The 23,500-nt window shown below is 36.9% G+C and overlaps 1 protein-coding gene across 2 annotated transcripts in view; it reads right to left on the bottom strand.

Moving 5' to 3' along the window:
* Window positions 1-22,293, bottom strand: part of Wdr37 (WD repeat domain 37) — an 81,149-nt gene extending 58,856 nt beyond the window's left edge. For both annotated transcript variants that reach the window (XM_089089673.1, XM_089089674.1), the window contains exons 1-3: window positions 22,225-22,293; window positions 5,779-6,042; window positions 2,916-3,020 (exon numbers count right to left, since the gene is read on the bottom strand). In XM_089089673.1, coding sequence (XP_088945799.1) covers window positions 2,916-3,020; window positions 5,779-6,004 — 331 coding nt within the window. In that variant the 5' untranslated portion in view covers window positions 6,005-6,042; window positions 22,225-22,293. The remainder of the gene's footprint in view (window positions 1-2,915; window positions 3,021-5,778; window positions 6,043-22,224) is intronic.
* Window positions 22,294-23,500: the final 1,207 nt, after the last annotated feature.

Raw genomic sequence — 23,500 nt, 5'->3', positions numbered from 1 at the left:
TCTAGTTCACTTTTTAAGAGTCAAAAGAGATTGGAGGGCAGCTGCCCCCCCCCCCTCCAGGCCCATTTTTTCTCAAACCCATTTGACGAGAAATTTGAGATAGCCATTTTTTTAAATAGTTCAAAGACCATATAACAAAAACTCCGGGGTTGACACAGCCCCCCAAGGCAGGCGTTGTAAGTTATGCCCTGGGGGAATATATGGTTCTTATGGAAGGGTGGCACGTAAAAACTTCAGAGAGGGCTAATTTGATTGGAAATAGAAGGTTTTAGTTCAGTTTTTGAGAGTCAAAAGAGATTGGAGGGCAACTAGCCCCCCCCCGCCCCTTTTTCCCCAAATACATCACATAATAACTTTGGCATAGCCATTAAGTTAAAAATTGTTCAAAAGTCAGATAACAAAAACTCAGGTGTCGACACAACCCCCTAGGGCCCGGGGACAAGTTATGTCCTGGGGCATATATGGTTCTTATGAAAGGTATACTCGTATAACTTCAGAGAGGGCTCATTTGACTGTAAATTGAAAATTCGAGTTCACTTTTTAATAGTCAAAAGAGATCAAAGGGTAACTAGCCCCCCCCCCCCCACGCCTTCTTTTTCCAAGCCGATCTGATGAAAATTTTGAGATGGAAGATTTGTAAAGAACAAAATAGCTCAAAGATCGGCTAAAAAAAACTCCGGTGTCAACACAACCCCCCAGGGCCCGAGAAAGGGCGTTGTAAGTTATGCCCTTAGGGTATGTATGGTTCTTATGAGAGGGATGCTCGTATAAACTTCACAGGAATCTCATTTGATAGGAAATTGAAAGTTTTAGTTCACTTTTTAAGAGTCAAGAGATTTAAGGGCAACTAGCCCCCCCCCCATGCCCTTTTGTATGCAAACCCATCCACTACAAATTTTGAGATAGCTGGTTTTTAAAAAATTGTTCAAAAATTAAGTAGCAAAACCCCGGGTGTCAGCACAACGCCCTAGGGCCCAGAGAGTAGGCGTTTGAAGTTTTGGCCTGGGGGCGTGTAAAATTCTTACGAAAGGGGTGCTCGCATAAAGTTCAGAGAGGGCTGATTTGATTGGAAATTGAAAGTTCTAGTTCACTTTTTAAGAGTCAAAACATATCCAAGGGCAACTACCCTCCCCCCACACTCCATTTATTTTTTCCCCACACGCACTTCATATATTTCAGATAACACAGTTCAGCTAACAAAAACTCCGGCGTCGACACAGCCCCCCAGGGCCCAAGGGTAGGCGTTGTAAGTTATACCCTGGGGGCCTATATTGTTGTTATGGAAGGGATGCTCGCATAAACTTCATATAAGGCTCATTTGATTGGAAATTGAAAGTTGTAATTCACTTTTTAAGAGTAAAAAGTGATCGGAGGGCAGCTAGCCTCCCCCACACTCCATTTTTTTCCAGGCGCACTTCATATAGAAGAGGTTGTCCTATAAACTTCAAAAGGGGCAAACTTTTTTCACTTTAATATTGTTATTTTGATACCAGTTTTGATACTTTGATGAAGATTTGATTTTTTTTTAAAGTTGGATTTTGAAATAAGGAATTTTTAAAAACTTGAAACTTTTTGCAATCAAAAACGAACAAAAATTAATTTAAAAAAAACTTTCCGAAAAGTAAGTTTTTCAACAATAATTTTTCAAAGAAAAGTAAAGGCCATTTTAAACTTAAGCTCAGCAGATAAAAATACCTGTTAAAATTCAAATTCAAAACGACCGAAATTACTATTAAAGAAGAAATGAAACCCAAAACGAACAGAAATTAAATAAACAATCATAGGAAAAAACATACAACAAGTAATAATATAAATGAATAAATAGATCTTAAAGCGAGTAACGCTTAGATTGAATATGAAAATCAAGCTTAAAACGAAAAAAAAAATATTTTGCTATTGAAATATAAATGAAACTTAAAACGAACAGAAATTAAATAAACAATCAATGCATACAAACATACAATAGATATTAATGTAAATGAATAAACAAATCTTAAATGAGTAAAACTCTAATTGAATATGCAAATCAAGCTTAAAACGAACAAAAATCACTACAAACAAGAGTTTGGGTATTGCCTCCTTCTCTCACTGTAAAAGTTTAAAACCTACTGCGTTTTATGGGCGATATCAGCCCGTTTATTATGTTTATCTGTCAATAAGATCGATCGTTCCCATAGAGTGTTTTGAACTCAAATCCTTCCTAGATGATCATAGCAGACCGTGGCAGCTTCTAATATAAATATACCATTCAGTTTATGGTGTCTAAGACGTAATAACAATGTGTTAAAATAAAAATGACGTAATAAAAATGGTGAAGCAACATGCTGTAAAAGGTTTCAAGAAGGCTTGCTGTGCTGGAAACTTTGAATCCACTGAAACTTGACATGGTTAAGACTTAAGATCTTGAATGATGTTATGTAATCTTGTCAAAAGACAAACCAACAGAATAAACTTCTGAATCCGGGTTGCTTATCTTACAAGAGGAGACACCCCGTACTGAGTACTTCAAAAATAGCTTTGTTATATGTTGCACCTCCATTTGGAATGGTCTACCAAATGACGTTATCCCAGAAAACCTCCTTTCGAAGGCGGTCCAAGAGACCCAAATTTATGGAGAAGACCAAGGTAAAGGGTGGACTAGTGACATACCAGGCCCTAAGTTTTTAGCAGCCTGGCACCATGAATTCCGTCATAAAAAATCGCAATCATTAGAGAATCATATATCTACTGATGGCCTAGAATTTTTACAAGCTTTTTATAGGTAAAATACTTGCTCAACTTGTAACTGCCTACTTAAGATAATGATTGTCACGACTAGAGGTCCATCAACATCATTACTAATACCCCAAATATTGTAAAAAAAAGTGAAAAAAATACAAGGTAAAATCCATGAGCACAAATAGTGATCTGCCTACCTTTCACTTTGGAAGAAGCCGGTTTAATTAGCTCAATGTCTACTGAATCACTCTTCTCTAAAGCGAAAGGTATTTTCTCTGACTGAGATTCTATCTGGCCCCGTACTAAAAAAAAAGGTCATTGTAATAACGAGAGGAGGCAAACTACAGACAAAATTAAGAAATTTGGCAATTACGAATAACAGTTTTCAAAACACTTGGTTTTCTAATAAGACAATTGCACTTAAAACAATGCTGACAATCAGCAACATATACCAAATTACACAGCTGTTTCTATGATTCAATGCAGCATATTTTTAACAAGAATTATAAATCAAATTCAAATAAGTCGGAAAACATAACTTTTTTTTAAAGACGAAAAAGAATTGAACTTTCACACGAACTCCAACATTGGCGCTTGGAATTTGGCACATGAACGCGTTTCTCTAATCTGCATTCTATTCCCACCCAGGTTGACTTTAAGATGCTTAGAGTCCAAAGGGATGTGACGAATAGCTTCCAAAAGTTATTATTTTGTAATGGAATCAATTTTCAAAAACCTCAAAATTTTCCAATTAAAGTTACCCAAGTAAAATAAAATCACCCAAAATATGAACCTGTAAATTCAAGTAACCTACATATCAAGCAAGACTCAAACGTTCAATTCAAAATAGTGAAACAAATGTATTCTATTCAAACTTACATTGTAAGAATCTTTCCCACAGAAAATGTAATAAATAAATCCGCCTCCGCGTCGCCAAAGTATGCAATAAGTATCAGTATGACCAAATCTTATATGACAGGTGACTAACAATGTAATTTAAATCTTAAGAGCTTGAATTTTCAAACTATCAAGAGATGGTAGAATTTATTATACAAAAAATGGTCACTCGAGATACAAAATATCTTTGTGTAATCTAATTGCATTGTTCTGAAAACTAAGTTTAAAACTATGTATCCCAATGTAACTAAATCGTATTGTCCCTTAACAACTTTCACAGAAATAAATTATAAGTCTTCTGGAAACTAAGTGACACCTCGCCAGCAAAAAATTACAATGTAAAACTTTGTTTTGTTAAGAAAAATTCCAAAGTGATATCTTAAAGTTATAAATCGTAATTAAACTCAAGTATCCCATTGGTATATACCTATTCAATAGAAATATAGGACATATAGTTGAACCAATAAAATCAGCGTAATGTACTTATAAGTAACGCCAGAATGTGGCCTCTGGCGAAACTGGAGAGAGTAGATAGTTAGGACTTAGCAATTTTTGGGCCAGTCTTAGTTTTAGAAGCAGTCGAGTCTAGCGAGAGACTAGGAGAAGTCTACGATGAGTTTTATGTGAAAAGTGTTATGTGACTTTATTTGCAGTCTATTTGGAATGAACTTTTGAGAATATTTATTATCAGTGAATTAACTTTTGACAACAATCTTATATTAGTGTATATGACTGTGAAATAATTTCGATATTGCCGACAAGCTCTGTACCGATTATGTGGGTAAAAAATAAATACATTACTTTCTTATTTTATTCTCTTTATTTTAGTATTTCTCAAGATAGTTAGTCCTTGTGGCTCCACTCGCTCTCCAGGGAACCAGAAACCTTTCAATCTGATTTCGACTCAGTATGGCCGTTGATGCAAGCTCCCCATTGAGCTGCTAATTTAAGCTCCCCACACACGAAGTTCCGCCTCCACTCAGGTATGCCACTCGCGAACGGTCAACTAAGAGTTTAACTGAAAATCCCCATTGAAATATTTAATTGAAAAATCCTATATAAGGAATCAAACGAAAACATAAGAACAATTTTTTTTTATTGACCCCCCCCCCATTAGAATTTCAGGGGCTACAAAGGTATTTGACATAATCGTTATCATAAGTTTTTAAAACATTTAATTTCTGGTTTCCACTGTGTTAAGTGTACAGATTAATAGAAGTTATAGAGGTTAGCCAACTGAAAATCAGTCAACGTCTATTGAGTTCGATTCAAGCAAAGTTAAAGCTATAAAAATTACCTTTTGGCCATTTTGGACATCCCTCCAGGAAAGTCTACAGATGCCCTATCCCCACAGAGATTGTGCAGCCACTAGCAGCTTTGCCTAGGGTTGCTGTAACACCCCTTTGTAACAGTTTGATTCTTTCAAAGGACTGCATTTGCAATAGTTTATTTGTATTAATGTAATGTATGTAATGAAGAGTTTTTTGTCATGTATTTGAACTGTCAATGTTTGCTTTCGTCTTTTTTTTCTTTTTATTATCTTTAGCGATTACTCTGTCTATTAAATCTTTTTTTTGACGGTCAATAAATTAATAATAATGATAATAATATCCAAAATCAACCCCAAACCCCAAAATAGAATTGAAACAGTGAAAACAAATCATATCTGAAAATAGGGGGGGGGGGGGGGAGGTCCCCTTGAGATCAGTATTAAAGTCTTCTCACGACAGAAAATAAGATCATAAGATGTTACTACACACCCCAAAGACAAGCATCTGCTTCTTTCCCTCAACTTCTTAAGGAACAAATCTGTGTTAAACAACTCACTAAGGGTCCAACCTGTGTAAACCAACTGCCTGAGGGTCCAACCTGTGAAAACCCATGACCAAGATTCTCCATCCACCATTGGGAGGGTCAGATCAGTTTTCCTATTGAGGGTTGGGGGTCACCATTTTTCAATTTTATAGGGATGGGGTGGGGGTCTTTGGACCGACTTTGGATGGGAATTTCCTCTACCCCTCCCCCCCTATCTCTACGTATGACCATGATGGTAATTTTTTCACTACATTGCACTGTTATTATATTTAAGATACAGCACCAAAAGTATACAAATTAAATAAATAAATAAAAACTTAATTGCAGTCTCAAAAGTTAAATACTCACATCTTAAGTTATCTAAATAAAGCCTTTCGAATTCTCGTTCAACCTCAGCAAAGAGCTGGTGCAATTTCTGTCTATGCTCTTCTGGAAGGCGCCCATCATAATTTATTTCCAGTTCCTTTTGTAAAAAATTTGGATCACTTCCATCCATCATTAATTGGCCATTGCCACCAGACCCAGTTTTTTGAACGACACTGCCCTTTCCTGGCCTCCCAGGAACTATGTTCATGTTGGCCAAAATAATACAAATTCCAAACAAAACATTACCTGTAAAAGTTTTCATTTAAAATAACCATGCAAACAAAACTTGTTCATTGTCAGAGCGGTTTCCTTTTTTAGACAATTATGAAATTGCAGCAACAATTTTGGTTTGATTTTGGAAGGCAATATAGAAGTTGTACTGAAAAGTAAATTCAATTCGAAATGCTATTATCATGTCCGAGAAAAAGTCACGGATAGACTCCTTAATTTACTCTTTACAACTATTCCTAATCTGTAAGAAATAGTGACGAGACAATTGACATAAACATAACTAGAAAACGGGAGATAGACAAGAATTGAAATTCAGAAAATTTTTCTAATTCTCGAAGCTTTACTTTAAAAAAAAGAAAAAAAGGCGTTTTAGGTTTCACACTACTAAGAATGATTCTAATACACGTACTTGGATTTTCAGCAAGTCTTTGTTAAGCTAAAATTTCTAATACTATTAACAATAAATTCCTCCTTCTTTATGAATCCTTCTTAGTAGAAAGGGTCAACTGAGCCTAAACCATTGTAATCAGGTGCACTTACAGTCTCTCCCAAAAACAATAATACTGAAAAATCAGACAGGCCCATGCTGCTTAAAGTGCAATATCAAGTATACCATTTCTGTCAGGATTATTAAACCTACGCGTTTTCTTATAAGCAGTCTTTTCCACTGACAAGTCAAAAGGTAAATTCACAACTTGGATATTAATATATTCTGTTCTAATGACAATGTAGATAATGAAAACGCTGTTCCACTGACAATAGGTATAGTTAGCTCTAATCCTAATCTAAATTATCAATTTGCCAACCATAGGCAGTGCAACAGGGCTGCCTAAGTAAAGAGTGATGTGGCTTCAATGTATTTTCGATTTTTTTTTCTACTGCCCACGCCATTTTGTATGTAAGGAGTTGCCACAGAAACTTTGGAGGGAGCTTACTCGATTCAGAAGTACTAGTTGCCTTTTTAAAGTTCAAAATTTATTGGAGAGCAAAAAACATACCCCCCTCCCTCTGCGACAAGGCATACTATTTACTTGTATAATTTCACAGAACTTTAGTAATCAGTCTACTCTTCCTCCGAGGTGCTTGTATGGGGAGGGTCAGAACGCTTGCCACTTCTGTTATTTTTCACAAATTTTCAACCCAGGGAGGGGTTGATTCTGATACGAGCACTGTTTTCTTTTATAATACTAGCACAATGCTGAGCTAAACATTTAGCGAATTTGCGTTTTGTATACAATCTAATTTCATTAACTATGCCCATATTAGGCCTACCATGTCACACTCCAGCTGAAACCAAAACAGCAACCAACGACAGGCTTCAAGAAGCTTGGGGGTTTCATTCCACTTCGGTATTTCGGATCCGATCGGCACTTTTCTTGTAGGCACAGTCGTCATTTCTGCCACTCTCAACCCGTGCACGATTTCAGAGCAATAGGTAGTCAGCGACAACTGCATAACGGCCTGACTTAAGCCTGACCTAGGCTGCAATAGTTGGGAAGGCATTTTGAACTCAGACAATATTTTTCCACACACTGAATGGTAGTAGGAACATTCAATTTTTTCCCACTCTTGTTTCATGACCCAGCGGTTATTATTCTTGAAAGGAATGCAAGGATTACTCGGGCCAACGCGGAACGTATTCGACACAGGTAAGTGGTCAGAAAAACTGATTTCATTGTTAACATGAGAAGAGGGGTAAATTGCAATCGATTTTGTTGAGAGGAAAAAGTCAAGGTTGGATGTAGACCCACTATTATTTAGGCTACATATGTAAATGCCAGGTCGTTGTTCATTACACTGAATTGAGGACAAGAACTAAGAAGGATCTTTGCCCTAGAGCTCTTAGTATCACTATGGTTACAATTCATATCCCCTGCAAAAATACCAGTAAGGCCTTGTTTCTGCAATTCTACCACAGCGTTTGCAAGCTTACTGCACGCTATGCTGAACTTTCACTCTGAATTTAAGTCACGGTTATCAGTTGGCATGTATGTAGAAAAAAAGCAACGTCTAGCAGCTGAACTGACACAAAGGAATCAGAAGACGAAATTGGTACGGCAGATGTTCAGCACAAACAAGCAGAGCAACACCACCGGACGGTCTTCCTCTCCCACTAAATACTGCAGGAACACCAACAACTTTAACCAAACCGTCGAGTTGCAGCAGGTCTAGTCCTTCTTTTGATAGGAAATGTTCCTGTAGATATAGCACATCACAATCAGCCATGAGCTGACCGAAGAAGTCTTTTATTAATCACTGAAACATTCATGTTCCAGGAAATGATTTTTAGACAGCAACTCATTTTGATAGCTTCTTGACTACAGGGCACTTATATGCGTAGTACAGGTGGTCAGTTTTACCACAGAGTGCACACTTCAAGGGCAGCTGGCAGAGGGTGTCTTTAGAGTTTTTATGTGGACCAGCGCACTGTGACCATTTCTCTGAATTCACACAGTTAGCAGCAGTGTGGCCAAATGCCTGGCAATTGTAACACTGAGGGGGCAGCAACTTATATTCTGACACAGGTAGCCGCTTGTAGCAAATCTTAGGTATACTGTCTATTGCTTTTTGTAGGTATACTTTACTTTCAAATATTAGGTGGAAAGATCTGGATGACCGTATTTCAGACACTTCAGTACAGTTCTGTAGACAACTCTGAATGTCAGCAGTCAACATTCTGGGAGTAGTATGCTGGATAATGCCAAAATATGCACTTGATTTCACTGTGGCATCTGCACCTTGGATAGATTAAGCTATAGCTTCAGCATGTGTAGTTGCATCAGCTTTGTCGGACATGACAATACGCCATTCATCCTTCCCAGGCTTTAAAGTAATAATACTTGAACTAGAACTGCCAGCTATAGAATCCAAAAAGTCTTTGTGGGCATTGGGATTGTCAAGATTTTTTTGGAGGATTCTTGACGACCACTGCAAAAGTAGGCTTTTCAGGTACTATCATAGGTACAGAAGACTGAGGGACAGTCTTGAAACTTTTTTGCTCGGTAAAACGTTTAAATTCCATATACAATTCATTTAACTTGCAAGTAAGTGTCGCGGTAGTTTCCGTCAGAACCACTGGCCCTTAATCTGGTTCAAATATGACAAATTGTGGCAGAGTCACCTTTTTCTCATCACACATATTGAATGCTCGCGCAATATCTTGGACGTTGTTGCTAACTTTCTGTCGTTCAGTAGGTCGCGTTGACATTGCAAGGGCCCACAATGCTTTCTTAGCCTCAACAATTTCTTCCGAAATATAGAAATCGCAAGCGATTTTCGTAATCGAGTCTATTGCACATCCCGCTTTTCTTGCTCACAAAATAAAATTCAACAGAGGATTTAATATAAGTTTCTTGCTTGTCATTTTATTATGGAGTGATTCCAGAGATATGGTGTAATGCCAAAATGCCATGGATGAATAATATTCGACTACTGATATCTGCTATAAAACAGTTAACAAAACCTGTGGGAAGTGCCAGTACCCAAATCGCCTTTCCCCAGCAGTTTAAGGATCAATGTTCGGCTGGTACCAATACGGCTCTTGTGTTTGTTCCTGCTCTCTTCTACACAGGCTGTCACTGAATTAGCGAAAAATTAGATGAAACTCGGCTAATAAATTATTTTCTAGAATTCAAACTAAAACATTGCTGAAGACACAGAAATGTTCTACCTGTTGATGCTACCATATTATTACATCCAAACAATGCTATCAAATAATTAGTCCATAACAATAAGGTCACTGAATTTATCAAAGTTTGAGACACTGAATTAATACAATGTCAAAGCAGGTTTTAAATCCAAAAAGGTGTTATCACTGTGGAGACTAAACGAAGTTCTGAAGATTACACACCCAGTCACACATTGAGATAAATTCCACTCTGAAAAGATAATTGGTTTAATATAGGAGATTTAGTGTATAGACTAGATTGAATTAATGAAGAAATACATTATTAAGGGTCATATATAAGAGGGCAGGGCCATATGCCAGTGAAATGATTATTATATTTGGAGAGGGCACAAAAAGAGTCAAGTCACATGTTCACCTTGTTCTGTCCTTATGTCAGTTATAAAATTGCATATATATTTACCATGCTTATGGGTTGTAAGTGCATGTTGATCAACAAACCCATGTGACCTTGTGAAATTTGAATTGTAGATTATTGCCTCAAATTGAGTGTCAAAGACATTTTTTTTAATCTAGTGTGTTATTTTCATAATTAATAGACCCTAAAGTGTTATATTATTTTGAATTTTCTTTGTCGCTGTTGCTGCTGCACAGTTGCCAAAATAATTTTCTTTTGGACGAATTTGAAAATCCAGCCAAAAAGCCAAAGACCACGGAATAAATGTTTTTGAGCCTACCTAAGAAGCCGCCAGAGAAGGGAAACCTGGTTACAGGAACAGGAGATAAAATACTAAGTCTGTTCGAATCTTCTTCCCGCTCTGTATCAAGAACCCCCCCCCCTTAACAAGAACAAGATCAATAGTTTCTGAATCTGAATATGATTCCTTCATATCCTTCTCATCAGATTTCAATGGATGACACCATGATAACTGTTGGAGCTAATACAACAAATGAGGGTATTCCCCCATTGTATGATGTTATTTCTAACACAAAAACCCTCACGGATGACTTTCATGAAGTTCTCCTTCGGAATGCTAATAAACATAAAAACATTTTTCCAGCAAAACCCCTCAATTGCAAGGCTGAGAAGGACCCCAATATCTCTTTCCAACTATACTTAGAGATTTTTACCAAGCAATCTTTTATTGTCAAAGATGTTTCCCAAATCAGATTGGCAATTTTAAAAATAATTAAATCAGAATTCTCAGTAAATATTAATAGGAATGGCGCAAATTTTAATCTCTCTGAAGGATAAAGCAGCATCCAAAAAACTTCTGAGAACTACTAATCTTTCAAGTATTTCTATCAAGTGTGGTTATTGGTCTGCTCCCAAAAAGGAGACCAAAATTATTTTTTACAATCTCCCAACAGACACAGCGCTATAGGAGCTGGCCACTGGCCTAACAAATAGGCAAGGGAAGCCTATATCAGTGACAAGTGTCTCTAGATTAGGTAAACTTGATCCTACAGGCAAAATAATCAACAAATCATTCCTATTTGGTTTGAACAAGGAGGTAAATCTGAATCAACCTTTGCTGTTGTTTGGCCAAAGAAAAGCCTTCAAAGCCTACCAGTTGAAGCCTATCCAATGCCATAAATGTTCAAAGCTTGGACAAATAGCTAAATTTTGCTCTTCAAATACTATAATCTTTGCGAAGTGTGATAATCAACATAATGAGGAAGCTACCTGCCCCAAAGAAGAACCCAAATGCATTAACTGCAAAGGCCCTCATAGATAAGATAATAAGTCTAAAGGGTCCATCATACAAACAAAGCGCTGCCGCTCAAAAATCGTCAAAGAAAGGTCAATACCTTATGCTTTTGCTGCTATGGAGGCTAGAGCAATACAAAGTCAAGTCTCAAACATGCCTAATAGGAACCTCTGGTACCTATTTTCACTGGTCAATCAATCGAGTACCCCTCAAGCAGCCAGCACTCCCCATCGCCCTATTTACCTAGCCTAAAAAAAAAACAAAAATAGAAAAAATTCAAACCCAAACAAAGGGTATATCTCCCCTTAGAATCAACGAGAACGATTATCCCCGGTTAAAACCCCCATCGAGGAAAGAATATAGGCAAGAAGCATCAACCCAATCCCCTAATAGTGAAAATCTCCTATCTGATATGTGTCTCTTTATGCTCAACATGTTAGCCCTGGAAAAAGTCACCCTGCCACCCCAGGAGAAGTTAGATATTGCCAGTGAGATAGCCTCAGCCTATTGCTCAAAAGAAATACTTTCCCAGGCTGAAGCTGGCTTCACCAAAATTATGAATAAGTACCAACCATCCTGTTAAGCTCAGATAAAAAAAACTGGCCACTGACAGGGGACTGTCAGCCCAACTAACTGTTCCTTTGTCTTTGTCTATTGTTCATCCTAACAATTTATCGAAGTCAATCAATATTTTTTCCAGCTCAAATAATTCACAACACAACTTAAGTAAGGAAAAAGTATTGCCAAGTGTTCATAGTGGAGACCCTTTGGATAGTTCCACTTTCGAATCTTGCAAGATGGAACTTAGTAACATTGGTGATGCCCATATTGAAAATAAAGATGGACTATTTGTGCTTTACAGTAATGTGGATTGCATCACCACAAAAATGGATGAAATAAAAGCTGTAGTGTCAGCAAGACCTGAAGCGAGTGTGTTTGCCTTCACTGAAGTTAAACCAAAGTATACTTCAGTGCCACTGACTGATGTGCACATCCAGATCACTGGATTCAGAATAATCTCAAACCTGTCGAAATTGAAGAAAGAGGAATTGTCCTGTACGTGAAATCACCACTGAAGGTATGAGATCTTAATCTTGGTTGTCAGTATGAGCTGTGGGTAGAGCAGGTCTGGATAAAAGTTGATCTAAAGGGTCACCCTTTAATTACAAGTTGTTTTTATAGAAGCCCAAGCTCTACCTGTCAGAAAGGTTCCCACCTTGTGATTGCAAATTCTATAAGTTCAGTGATGAGTTGAAAGGGGCTGTCCCCTCCTCAACGCCTCGCTCTTTACGCTAAAGTTTTTTTATTGTTTTAAAAAATAGAGTTGTGAGACAGAGTCAAACTTTAGCATAAAGAGCAAGGCGTTGAGGAGGGGACAGCCTCTTTCATATACGGAATAATTTCTGTTTGTTTTAAGTTTTAATGTTGCTCCTTACTTTTAGTTAAAAAAACTTGTTTTTTTTTAGTTAATGAAGACCAGGAACACTCCCTTTCATCACATGAGAAATCAAGCTAGCAGTCCAAAAGAAAAGGAAGTTCTAGAGGAGGTACAAGGACATCCAAACACAGGCAAATCATGACATTTTCAAACAAATACAAAACAAAGTCCACTACCTTACAAGAGAAGTTACCAGCAAGTATGAGGAGTCTTTAGCTTCAGTGCTTGAAAAAAAATCCAAAGAAATTTGAAAGTATGCCTCCACTCAAAAGCCTGGAAGACATTCAGTAACCAAACTCGCAGTTAACAGTAATACCATAAGCAACCCTGGAGATATAGCTAGCTGAAGCTCTGAACAAGCAGTACAAGTCAGTTTTTACACCTCCAGAAGATGACCCTTGCCACAGATGCTGGAATATGATATACAGAAACCAATACAAATTATTACTGTCAGCACTTTGGATGTGGAATCATGGCTCAAAAGATTGAACCCAAATAAGTCAGTTGGTTCTGATGGGGTTCAACCTCGGACTTTGAAAGAGGCTCATGCGGAGCTTGCTCTTGGAGAAGTCTCTTGATATCAAACAAGTCCCTCAAGATTGGCAAAATGCAAATATTACACCTGTTCACAAGGCTGGAAGCAGGAACTGTGCTGCCAATTACCAACCCATTAGCATCACCTCAACAGTCAGCAAAATATTTGAAGGAATTATGAATACTGCTGTTATGAAACACCTGACTGACAACAAACTACTTACCGATAGCCAATATAGATTCAGATCTTGACACTTGGTCAAGACAAATCTTATTGATGCATACAAATATGTCACCAAACTGCTAGACCTGTTTATCCCTGCTGATATGATCTTAATAGACTTTGTAAAGACTTTTGACAAAGTTTGCCATCACCATTTGAAGGCAAAACTCTTAGCTACCAGGATACATGTGGAGTTTAATGAATGGGTGATGCAGTTCCTCTCAGGAAGAAAGCAGAGAGTTAAAGTGTTTGGGAATAACAAGCAAGAATTCCTCTCAGAAGTTGCTGGAGTTGATAGTGGCATGCCCCAGGGAATGATCTTGGGCCCAACACTTTTCAAATTTTCATTAATGATGCTTCATGGGCTGTAAGAAATAAAATGAGCATTTATGCCGACAATTCAAAACTTATTGGGCCGGTGGATTCAACAGCAACAAGAGCCACTATACAGAAAGACCTGGATTCACTTTACCTTTGGGCCCACCAATGGAAGCTTGAATTTAACATTCAGAAATACAAGACAGTCCATTTCAGGAAAAAGAATGAGAAGTGGCAGTGCCATGAGTAGAGGGGATGGCTATGGGCAATCGATTGGTTCTTTGACAGCTGAAAGAGATTTGGGAATAGTCATCAATGAAGAATTAAAATTCCAAAAACACACACAAGCTGTGGTTCCAAAGCATCTCAGGTCCTTGGAATAATTAAGCATACAGTACACAGCAGATCATCCAAAGTCATGATGATGCTGTACAAGGTTCTTGTGCAACCATTGCTGGAATTTAGGATGTGTGTTGCCATGCCCCTGAATAAGGGTGAAATAGAGTCTGTTCAAAGGCACGCAACCCAAAGGTGTTGATGGAAGCAAGAACCTTGACTATCCATCTTGCCTGAACAAACTACAGTTCCCAACACTCGTCTACAGACAACAGAGGGGTGATGTAATTGTGGCTTAAAAGTTACTGCATACTGATTCATCTCCTCAGAAGCCTTTCCAACTTGACAAATCATCCAGGACAAGAGGGCATAGTAAGAAGCTGCTCTGGAAGAGAGCTCACAGCAGACTCCAAAACCACTATTTCTCCAATAGAGTAGTGGCTCCCTGGAACAGTCTTCCCAATGCAGCTGTCACTGCTCCCTCTATTAATGCATTTAAGAAAACCATTGATAAGAATTGGTCCACCAAACCATGGAAAAAAGAGTGGGATGCTGCCAAACCAATGGCTCCCCATCATCACTGACCAGCAACTCTACAGAATTTTTTCCTCATTTTGCTGGACAAAGCAATTTAAGATAATCTAAGGTGTGCTTTAAAGTGTTCTATAGCAATAGATCTGTTTTGCATGGTTTCCCTTTTATAACACAACAATTGTAAGAGGTTATAAAAGGTCAGTGTCCTTTAGAAGGAGAATGGGTGGAGGTAGCTAATTTAAAATACCAGTGTAAGCCTAAGGGTTCAAGCAGTACATAAGGAAACATGTTAGGAAAAAAATTCTTACTTCATAATATGCAGAATAATCCTACTTGACATATTTTGCAGGGGGAGAAAAGGTAAAAAAAGGTAAAGGATGCGGCACTAGACCCTTAAGGTCCAAACCGGCGGTGCTGATCTCCGTTTCGTGGCCCTTCAGCCAGGAAGTGCAATGGGGGGCTGGGGGCCAGCCAACCTATGCTTTTGCAGGGGGAGAACCTTTATGTTCACTATTTTCCTTGCATTTCCAGTATTTCTTTCATGTTTTAAATATTTGTGTCTATTCATTAAGTCTTAAAAATCATCTATAAATAAACATCCAACCACTATATAACTAATCTAACCTAACTTAACCTAATTTATCAGTATTTGTCTATTAATATTTTTGTGAAAAATTATTAAATGGCACTGATGGTGTTTAATTACATATATAGAGTATTTGAAAACAGGAAAATGCAGTTGAATTTATGTTTAAACATCAAAATAAGCTGAACTGTTCTGGAATTCAAACTTTTAATAGAAGAGAATTTTTAAGTATTTATAGGGGGATCAAGGAAAATGGACAACATGGTAAAACTAAATTTTTTTTTGCCCAGGCTTATTTTTAGATTAATTGGTATTCTGAAGTTTATATTTTGGGTAAGAACATTTAGAATAATTGGAATAGGTTTGATTAATGAATTCCCGCCCTTTAATGGGGGTTCCTCCTGGAGAAAGTGCCACAGTGGGTAATAGCCATCCACAACAGACCAATCATTTAACCCAAACAGGGTCAACACCAGCACAAGTAGGATTCTCACCTCAACACATAGTATACTCACCACCTCACACCCAGTCATTTCCAGCATACTTTGGACAGCCCTGTCAAGCATCAAAAAATTTTCACTTGCAATTTCCTGACTCAACATATCAGGAAACACAAGTGCCCCCCACAGTTTACTATGCACCTCTGCCATACACAAGTCATCAAGGTTATTTATATCATGCCCCCCCCCCCAACCCAGAATTTACAACCTGTACCCTCAGTAAGTGTCCATAATTGACTTTCAGGGTTGTCATTTGAGTATCCTCCCCCCCCCAGGAAGAAGAGGAGGACATCTCAAATGTAGTAAATCCTATGGAGGCTGAAGGGATTAGTGATGTACTGAAAAGAAATGGTAAGAGAAGTGGCTCACCTCTTGAGCAAGAAACTTCTAAAGCTGTAAAAACTCCTATAGTGGAAAGATTTTCAAAGAACTTCAGTACTAGAAATAATAGAATAGAGGCAACAAGTGAGTTTATAAGCATTGAATCACTGACTAATGTAACAGTGGTTTTCACCTCACAGATAAAACTTCCATCAGACAGAGCAATCACTCTAGAACTAAAGAAAATTCTCCCAACAGAAAAGTTGAAGTTTTACTCAAACTATGATAGGAATTGGCTATCTGTATATGTTCAATCACAAACCATGTTGGATACTTTAATGAAAATCCAGAAGTTTGATTATATGAATGTAGCACCTGAAGAGAAAAGAAAGATCAGCTATGGTGTAATCAAGCAAATAACACTAGATTATACAAAGGAAGAACTGCTGACAGACCTCAGGGCAGAAACTAATATTGAGATTAAGGAATTAAAAGAGGTTGAAAAGATACAATCAAGAGACCAAAAATCAGAAGATAGTCTGAGTATTTGTGTTGCATTTGAGAGTAACTCTGTTCCCCAGTGTATTTGGCTTTATGGAAGAAAAAGGAATATTGAGAGATACAACCAACCAATTATACAGTGCTTCAAATGTCAAAAGTATGGCCATACTCAAGAAAAATGTAGGTCACTGCATGCTGTATGCTTAAGATGTGCAAACAAACATACTTTTAATGAGGGTCCCTTTAAATTAGAAACATAAGAGTCAGGAAAATACAAAACGTATGTCTGTGCTAATTGTAGGAAAAAGCATTCAACAACATCTGGTAGATGCCCAGCCCACCAACAAAACTGTGAAATCATAAAAATTTCAGTTGCTCAAAACATACCAATGAAAAGAGCAGCTAGTGCATTCTATAGTTATGCAGATGCACTTAATAAGAAGGTTGTGAAAGAGCAGCCCCTCCTTGAACCAAAAAAGACCCTTCAACAGCTAGTATTACTTGTATCTAAACTGCCAGAAGTGATAGAAGTCAAGGAATTAGAAATGCAAGATAGGATAGTGAATTTATGTCATCTTATACAATCACTGTTCAAAGTTGAAATCAATGTAGAAGAAGTATGGAATCTAGCAGAACAGTTAAGAGGAGGAATAATGATTAGCATTAAAAAGTTATTAACGTTTCAAAAACTAAATATTGAAGAAAACACAAGTTCTAAAATTGAGATGGTAGCTTGCAGAGTATTCCTGGGTATGAGGGATACAATAGTTATTGTAAATGTATATAATCCTGATGGAATGAACCACAAACAGAGGACATCTTCAATAAAGTGAAAAAAGTGATTAAAGACAAAGAGCTTTTTATTATTACTGGTGACTTTAATCCCATTCAGATGCCTGGTGTTTATGTGGATCTCATAACTGTAGTAGCATAGGTATCCTAAGTGCTCTGGATAAAAATGATGAAATTGACCTAGTGACCCCACTTCAACTCCAAACTAGAAGAAATCCAATTACAGGAGTATACTTTACCATTGACCTGGCATTCTCAGCAGTAGCAATAATTGATCAACTAAATATAAGTTTAACTCCTTATCCAACCTTAACCAGTAACCATGAGCCAGTGATAATTCAGTATAAAGAATCTACACTAAGAAGGCAAACCCTATCAACATGCCCCACCTTGAAATTGAAGAAAGTTAACTGGGAAGTTAATTTTAAAAAACAGTTAATTCCAGAAAGAACTTATAAGGATAAGTCTTGAAGAAGAACTGGCAGCAGTAATGACTACAGAGAAGATAAATTCAGAGATTACAGAATCTGCTGCTGGAAGTGGCAAAGAAGACTATCCCCATCAAGACTAGGGATGAGCCTATATGGTGGAATGAACAGTGTAGCTTAAATGTGAAGAAACTTAACCAAGCTTCAAGCAATTACAACAAGATTCTGACAATAAAAAATTATAGAAAGAATATTGGCCCAGGCAGAATTTAGAAAAACAGTAAATAAAGCTAAAGCAGAATCTTGGAAGCGATTTGTTGCAAATCTCAGCTTCAGGGATCCACTTGGAAAAGTGTATACCTTCATAAGAAAGATGAATAGGAGAGAATTGTACCACCATCCACAAGGAAAATTGCTGTGACTGTAGGACAAGAAAGATCAGAAGAAATAGAGGTGGAAAGAGGTGTTCCACAAGGTAGTGTTCTTGGACCAGACTATTATAACATTGGAGAATTTGATATCCCTCTAGAAGACAATAACTATAAAGGAGGAATCATTGCTAGAGCTAAAGCAGAATCTTGGAAGCGATTTGTTGCAAATCTCAGCTTCAGGGATCCACTTGGAAAAGTGTATACCTTCATAAGAAAGATGAATAGGAGAGAATTGTACCACCATCCAAAAAGGCCAACAACCTACCAAGGACAAGTAATTGCTGATAACAAAACAAAAGCTGAGGCAGGAGCAAGTCATCTCCACCAGACAATAGGTAAGAAAGATTCATTTAAAGGAACCAGCCCACACTCAACAACTTTCACTAAAGCAAGAAAACTTCTCTATAGAACAATCAGTATTAAATTACAATAAACCCTTCTCAAAATCAGAATTTGAACTTGTTCAACCAGACAAAGAAACTACCAGACTTTATCAGGCAGTGATAACATATACCTTGTTTTCTTTAAAAGGTTGGCTGATGAATGGAAGGTTATTCTGCTTCAACTTATCAACAAGTTGTGTCAGGAGGACAACTTCCCTGCAATTTGGAAGAATGGTATAGCCATCATGATCCCAAAACTAAATAAACCAAACAAAGTAGAAAATCCTTGTTTTATAACTCTGACCTCAGTAGGAGGTAAGACATATAAAAGACTAGTAAAGGAAAGCTGAGATTTGCGATAGATGAAGCTGAGCTGCTGCAGGATATTCAGACAGGTTTTTGCAGAGAGAGAAATACAGTAGATAATGTGATCAGGATGCAGAGAGACATCATTCATGCACTTGATAATGGTAAAGTAATGATTGCAGTGTTCTTGGATGTTAAAGGAGCTTTTGATAATTTGGTTTGCAGACAGATAGTAGGAGGTATATCTGAGGCAAAAATTAATTGAAATTTGATGAAATTCACACTGAGTTACCTGTCAGATAGGAAAATTGCTGTGACTGTAGGACAAGAAAGATCAGAAGAAATAGAGGTGGAAAGAGGTGTTCCACAAGGTAGTGTTCTTGGATCAGACTATTATAACATTGGAGAATTTGATATCCCTCTAGAAGACAATAACTGCAAAGGAGGAATCTTTGCAGAAGATAATAATACTTGGACAGTCCAAAACACAGCAGAAGAAGCTGAAAAACTGGTCCAAGAAACATTAGACCAAATAGAATTATGGTCCCTAGGAATAGATCTTGATTTTGAACCATCTAAAGCTAAAGTTATGGTGTTCACATCCAAGAGGAATATTAGACCTCCCCAACTTACTCTATTTGGAGAGGAACTGCTTGTAGCCAATTGTCATATAATCCTTGGAATACACATTGATGATAAACTTCAATTTAGCCAACATGTCAAATATCTAAAAGACTCCAGTGCAAAGCAACTGAATTTGATGAAGATGCTTTTGTGTGGGAAGCATGGTGTCAACATAGTTACAGCAAGACAATTTTATATCAAATATATAAGACCTAAAGTTAATTATGTGAGTTTGGTATACCACATTGCTCCAGAATCTACTCTCAGAAAACTTGATACAATACAGAATACAGCTCAAAGATTAGCATTTGGACCTCACCAGAGTGCCCCAATTCCTTTTCTCTTGGGCAAGTCTGGAGTGGAGAAACTCAACACAAGACAGCAAAAAATGCTTTTAATGTACATGAACCATCTATGGAAAATAGATCTCAGTCACCCAGTTAAGAAACTGATAATTAAACCTGGACTGACCCACACTAGAAATCACCACAGAAAAAGGAAACAAATCCTTTTAAAAAATTTAAAGAACTACTAATCCAGGATGGTATAGAAGTACCTATTACCCAAATGTTACATTATGAAAAGCCACCAAAAATTCCCCCCTTGGATTGGGTTCAGATTGAATACATGGAAAAAATGGAAAACAACCCCCAATTAATGAAATATGAATTCTTCTCAATATTGAATAGCAAGTATGAAGAATATATGAAAATATATACAGATGGGTAAAAAATAAATGGTTTCGGAGTGGGTTGTTCAGCAGTGGTTCCAGAATTTAATACAGAGATAATAAAGTCACTAGGCAAAGAATCAACAGTTTTGAGGCAGAAATATAAGCAATTGGAAGTGCACTAGAATGTTAATTGAATAAAACTAGTGAAAGTGATCAAAACCAAAATAAGCTCCTCATATGCAGTAACTCAAAATCTGCAATCCAGTCCCAAAAGAATTTTCCAAATAAAACAAATGATGAAGACCAATAAGTGTTACAATTATATTTTGAAGATTGTTGAGAATGGAATAGAGATACAATTTTTCTGGTGTTAAGCCCATGTCAGTGGTGGATCCAGGATTTTTTTAGGGGGGGGGGGGCCAAAATAGATTGATCCGATAAACTTGCATCAGGAGCAAGTTTAATTAAATACAAACTTGCATTAAAAAAGTAAATGACACTACTTTAGACTAGGGGGGGGGGGCAAGCACGCCCTTCCCCTGGATCTGCCACCGGCCCATGTGGGGGTGGTGGGTAATGAAAAAGAGGATAAATATGCCAAACAGGTAGCACAAAATATGGCCCTTGCACCTCCTACAGAACCATATAAACAGATTAGAGAGATAGTTAGAAGGATTTATCAAAACCATTTTGAGGAAATGAGAGATAATAGTAGTAATATAGCTCTTACCCAGAAAAAGAAGCCTGGCTTTGACATAAAAAAAATTACAGTAGATTAAAAAGAAAGTATGGTTGCTTAATGTTCTGTTTTTGGTCAGTCCATGTAGGTTGTTTATCATAGGCAAAGCTAATAAACCTCAGTGTGATAATTGTACTGAGATAGAAAGTATTTATCATTGTGTTATCAAATATAAAGAATATGAAAATTTGAGAAAAGAAATGATGTAGCTTTGCAAAGAGGAAAATTTAGGAGAGTTTTCAGTAGGACTTGCATTAGAAATTTTGATTGATGATGAAATTTTGAAATATAGGATGATAGACCTTTTATTAAGTTTATATTTGAAAGTGGTAGAGAAACAATTTTATCTGATATTGATAGTATTTTAAATGTTGCATTGTCAGTGTTATAAAAGGGATTGATTTTGTATATGGACTGTGTTTGACTAATGGTTTTATCAATGATCTATGTACAAATTAAGTGATATATAGGTGAGGAAAAAAAATCCTGCTATAAAGGAAGATTGTCAGTTCTTTTTAGTTTGAAGCTGAGAGGAAGCAAATTAGTCATATAGAAAGAAGTCTCAACTGACATTGCTGTCAAGAGAAGACTCAAATCTCTCATTAGCCTATCATCATATGTGTTTATTTTTTAGAATTTTATTTAAAAAATTGTACAACAGAGAAAGAAGTGAAGATAAAGGTTCTCCCCCTGCAAAATGTGTTAACTAGGATTATACTGCATATTATGAAGTAAGAATTGTATTCTTGACATGTTTCCTTATGTGCTTCTTGAACCCTAGGCTTATACCAAAATACCTTCCAAGGAGATCATTGAGACTCTGAGATCAGGAGATAATTGAGCTCCTAATCTAGAATTGGACCTCTGATTAATAAATTAGGGTAAATTTGCAGTGGGCCACATAATTTAGCTAGGACAAAAGTGAAAACATCATTTGATGCTTTTTTTATGCTCTTTCATTATTCATGTAAAATACCTTCAGGGCCCCTTTAAGGGCTCAAGATGCAACTAGCTACAGAAGCAATTCTTGAATTATGAAAGAGCATAAGAAAGGCATCAAATGATGTTTTCACTTTCATCCTAGCTAAATTATGTGGACAAATGCAAATTTACCACAATTAGAAAGTGAAAATTTTATGAGCCTGGTTATGGTAGTTTGTTTTGACTTTAAAAATCTAACTTAGTAGCTAAACCTCAAAACATTTTAAACAAATGTTCTCCCAAAATTCCAATATCTTGTTAGGAAGTAAATTTTTCGGAATTGTGAATTATTCAATTTCTTCTCCTTCTTCTGTTTCACAGCAAGCGGGCCTTTTAACAGTTTACAATGCAAGGTATGCTGTGCAGACGTCAGCATATTACATTCAAATAGGCAGTGGTCAATTGTTTCATTATTCATAATACAATACCTGCAAAGAGGGGATAGGGGAACTGAACCACTTGAATTAGGAAACTGATGCGAGAATGCAAGAAAATTTAGTCCATTTGTTCCAGAACAGATTCTATGATAAATTTTCTTCTTCTTCTATTTAACAGCAGGTGGGCTTTTCAGTAATACTATTTAGCCCTTTTCCTTTTGCTTCACTCTGTGGGCTACAGAGCTACTGGCTTGATTGCCTCATATTTATTAGATATATTCAGATATCTTTCAGCAGATCTTTCGACTCTAGGAGTTCAAATATAAGATGATAGATGTCGATTTCTATACTCTGTGTGCAGGTATAGTTGGCTAGGCTCTTGGCTGATAGTGGGATTTTGTGGTGTTTGAAGTATTTTAACAGTTTAGAAAGCAAGGTATGTTGTGCAGACGTCAGCATATTACATTCAAATAGGCAATGGTCAATTGTTTCATTATTCATATTACAATGCCTGCAAAGAGGGGACAGGGGAATTGAACCACTTGAATTAGAAAGCTTATATGAGAATGCAAGGAAATTTAGTCCATTTGTTCCAGAACGAATTCTATGATAAATTTTAGAAAGATACTTATTGGGAAAGGGGGAAAGGATAGGATTAATCTTATTAAAATTAATATCTGATAGCCTCCATCGGTAAATATCTCTAATTGGGATTGGTCTCCCACTTGGCTGGTCAATATTTATGGCATTTTTTGCTATTTCATCAACCTGATGATTACCACTTATGCCAGAGTGGCTAGGAATGTACTGAAAGTAAGTTTTTATGCCACTTGAAGCAAGATTATCAATAATACTGTGACAATGATAAGTGTCAATGTCCAACTTATATTGAGGAGCTGAGGCCAGCAACTCAAGGCTTGATAAAGAGTCAGAATAGATGATAATATTATTCGAATTTTCAATCAAAGATTGGTTTTGCTTAAAGTGTTCTAATGCCATGATTATGGCATTTAAATCAGCAGACATTATAGATAAATTATTGAATAATCTCTCGCCCATTGCAATTTTCAGGTGAGGAAGGAAAACACCACTTGCAACCTTCTCATTCATT

The sequence above is a fragment of the Artemia sp. Qi Xiang Cuo genome, chromosome 5 (genome assembly GCF_049724085.1).
Source record: "Artemia sp. Qi Xiang Cuo chromosome 5, ASM4972408v1, whole genome shotgun sequence".
Classification (NCBI taxonomy): Eukaryota; Metazoa; Arthropoda; class Branchiopoda; order Anostraca; family Artemiidae; genus Artemia; species Artemia sp. Qi Xiang Cuo.
The sequence above is the reverse complement of the archived record's forward strand: the minus strand, read 5'-3'. Positions and strand labels throughout refer to the sequence as shown.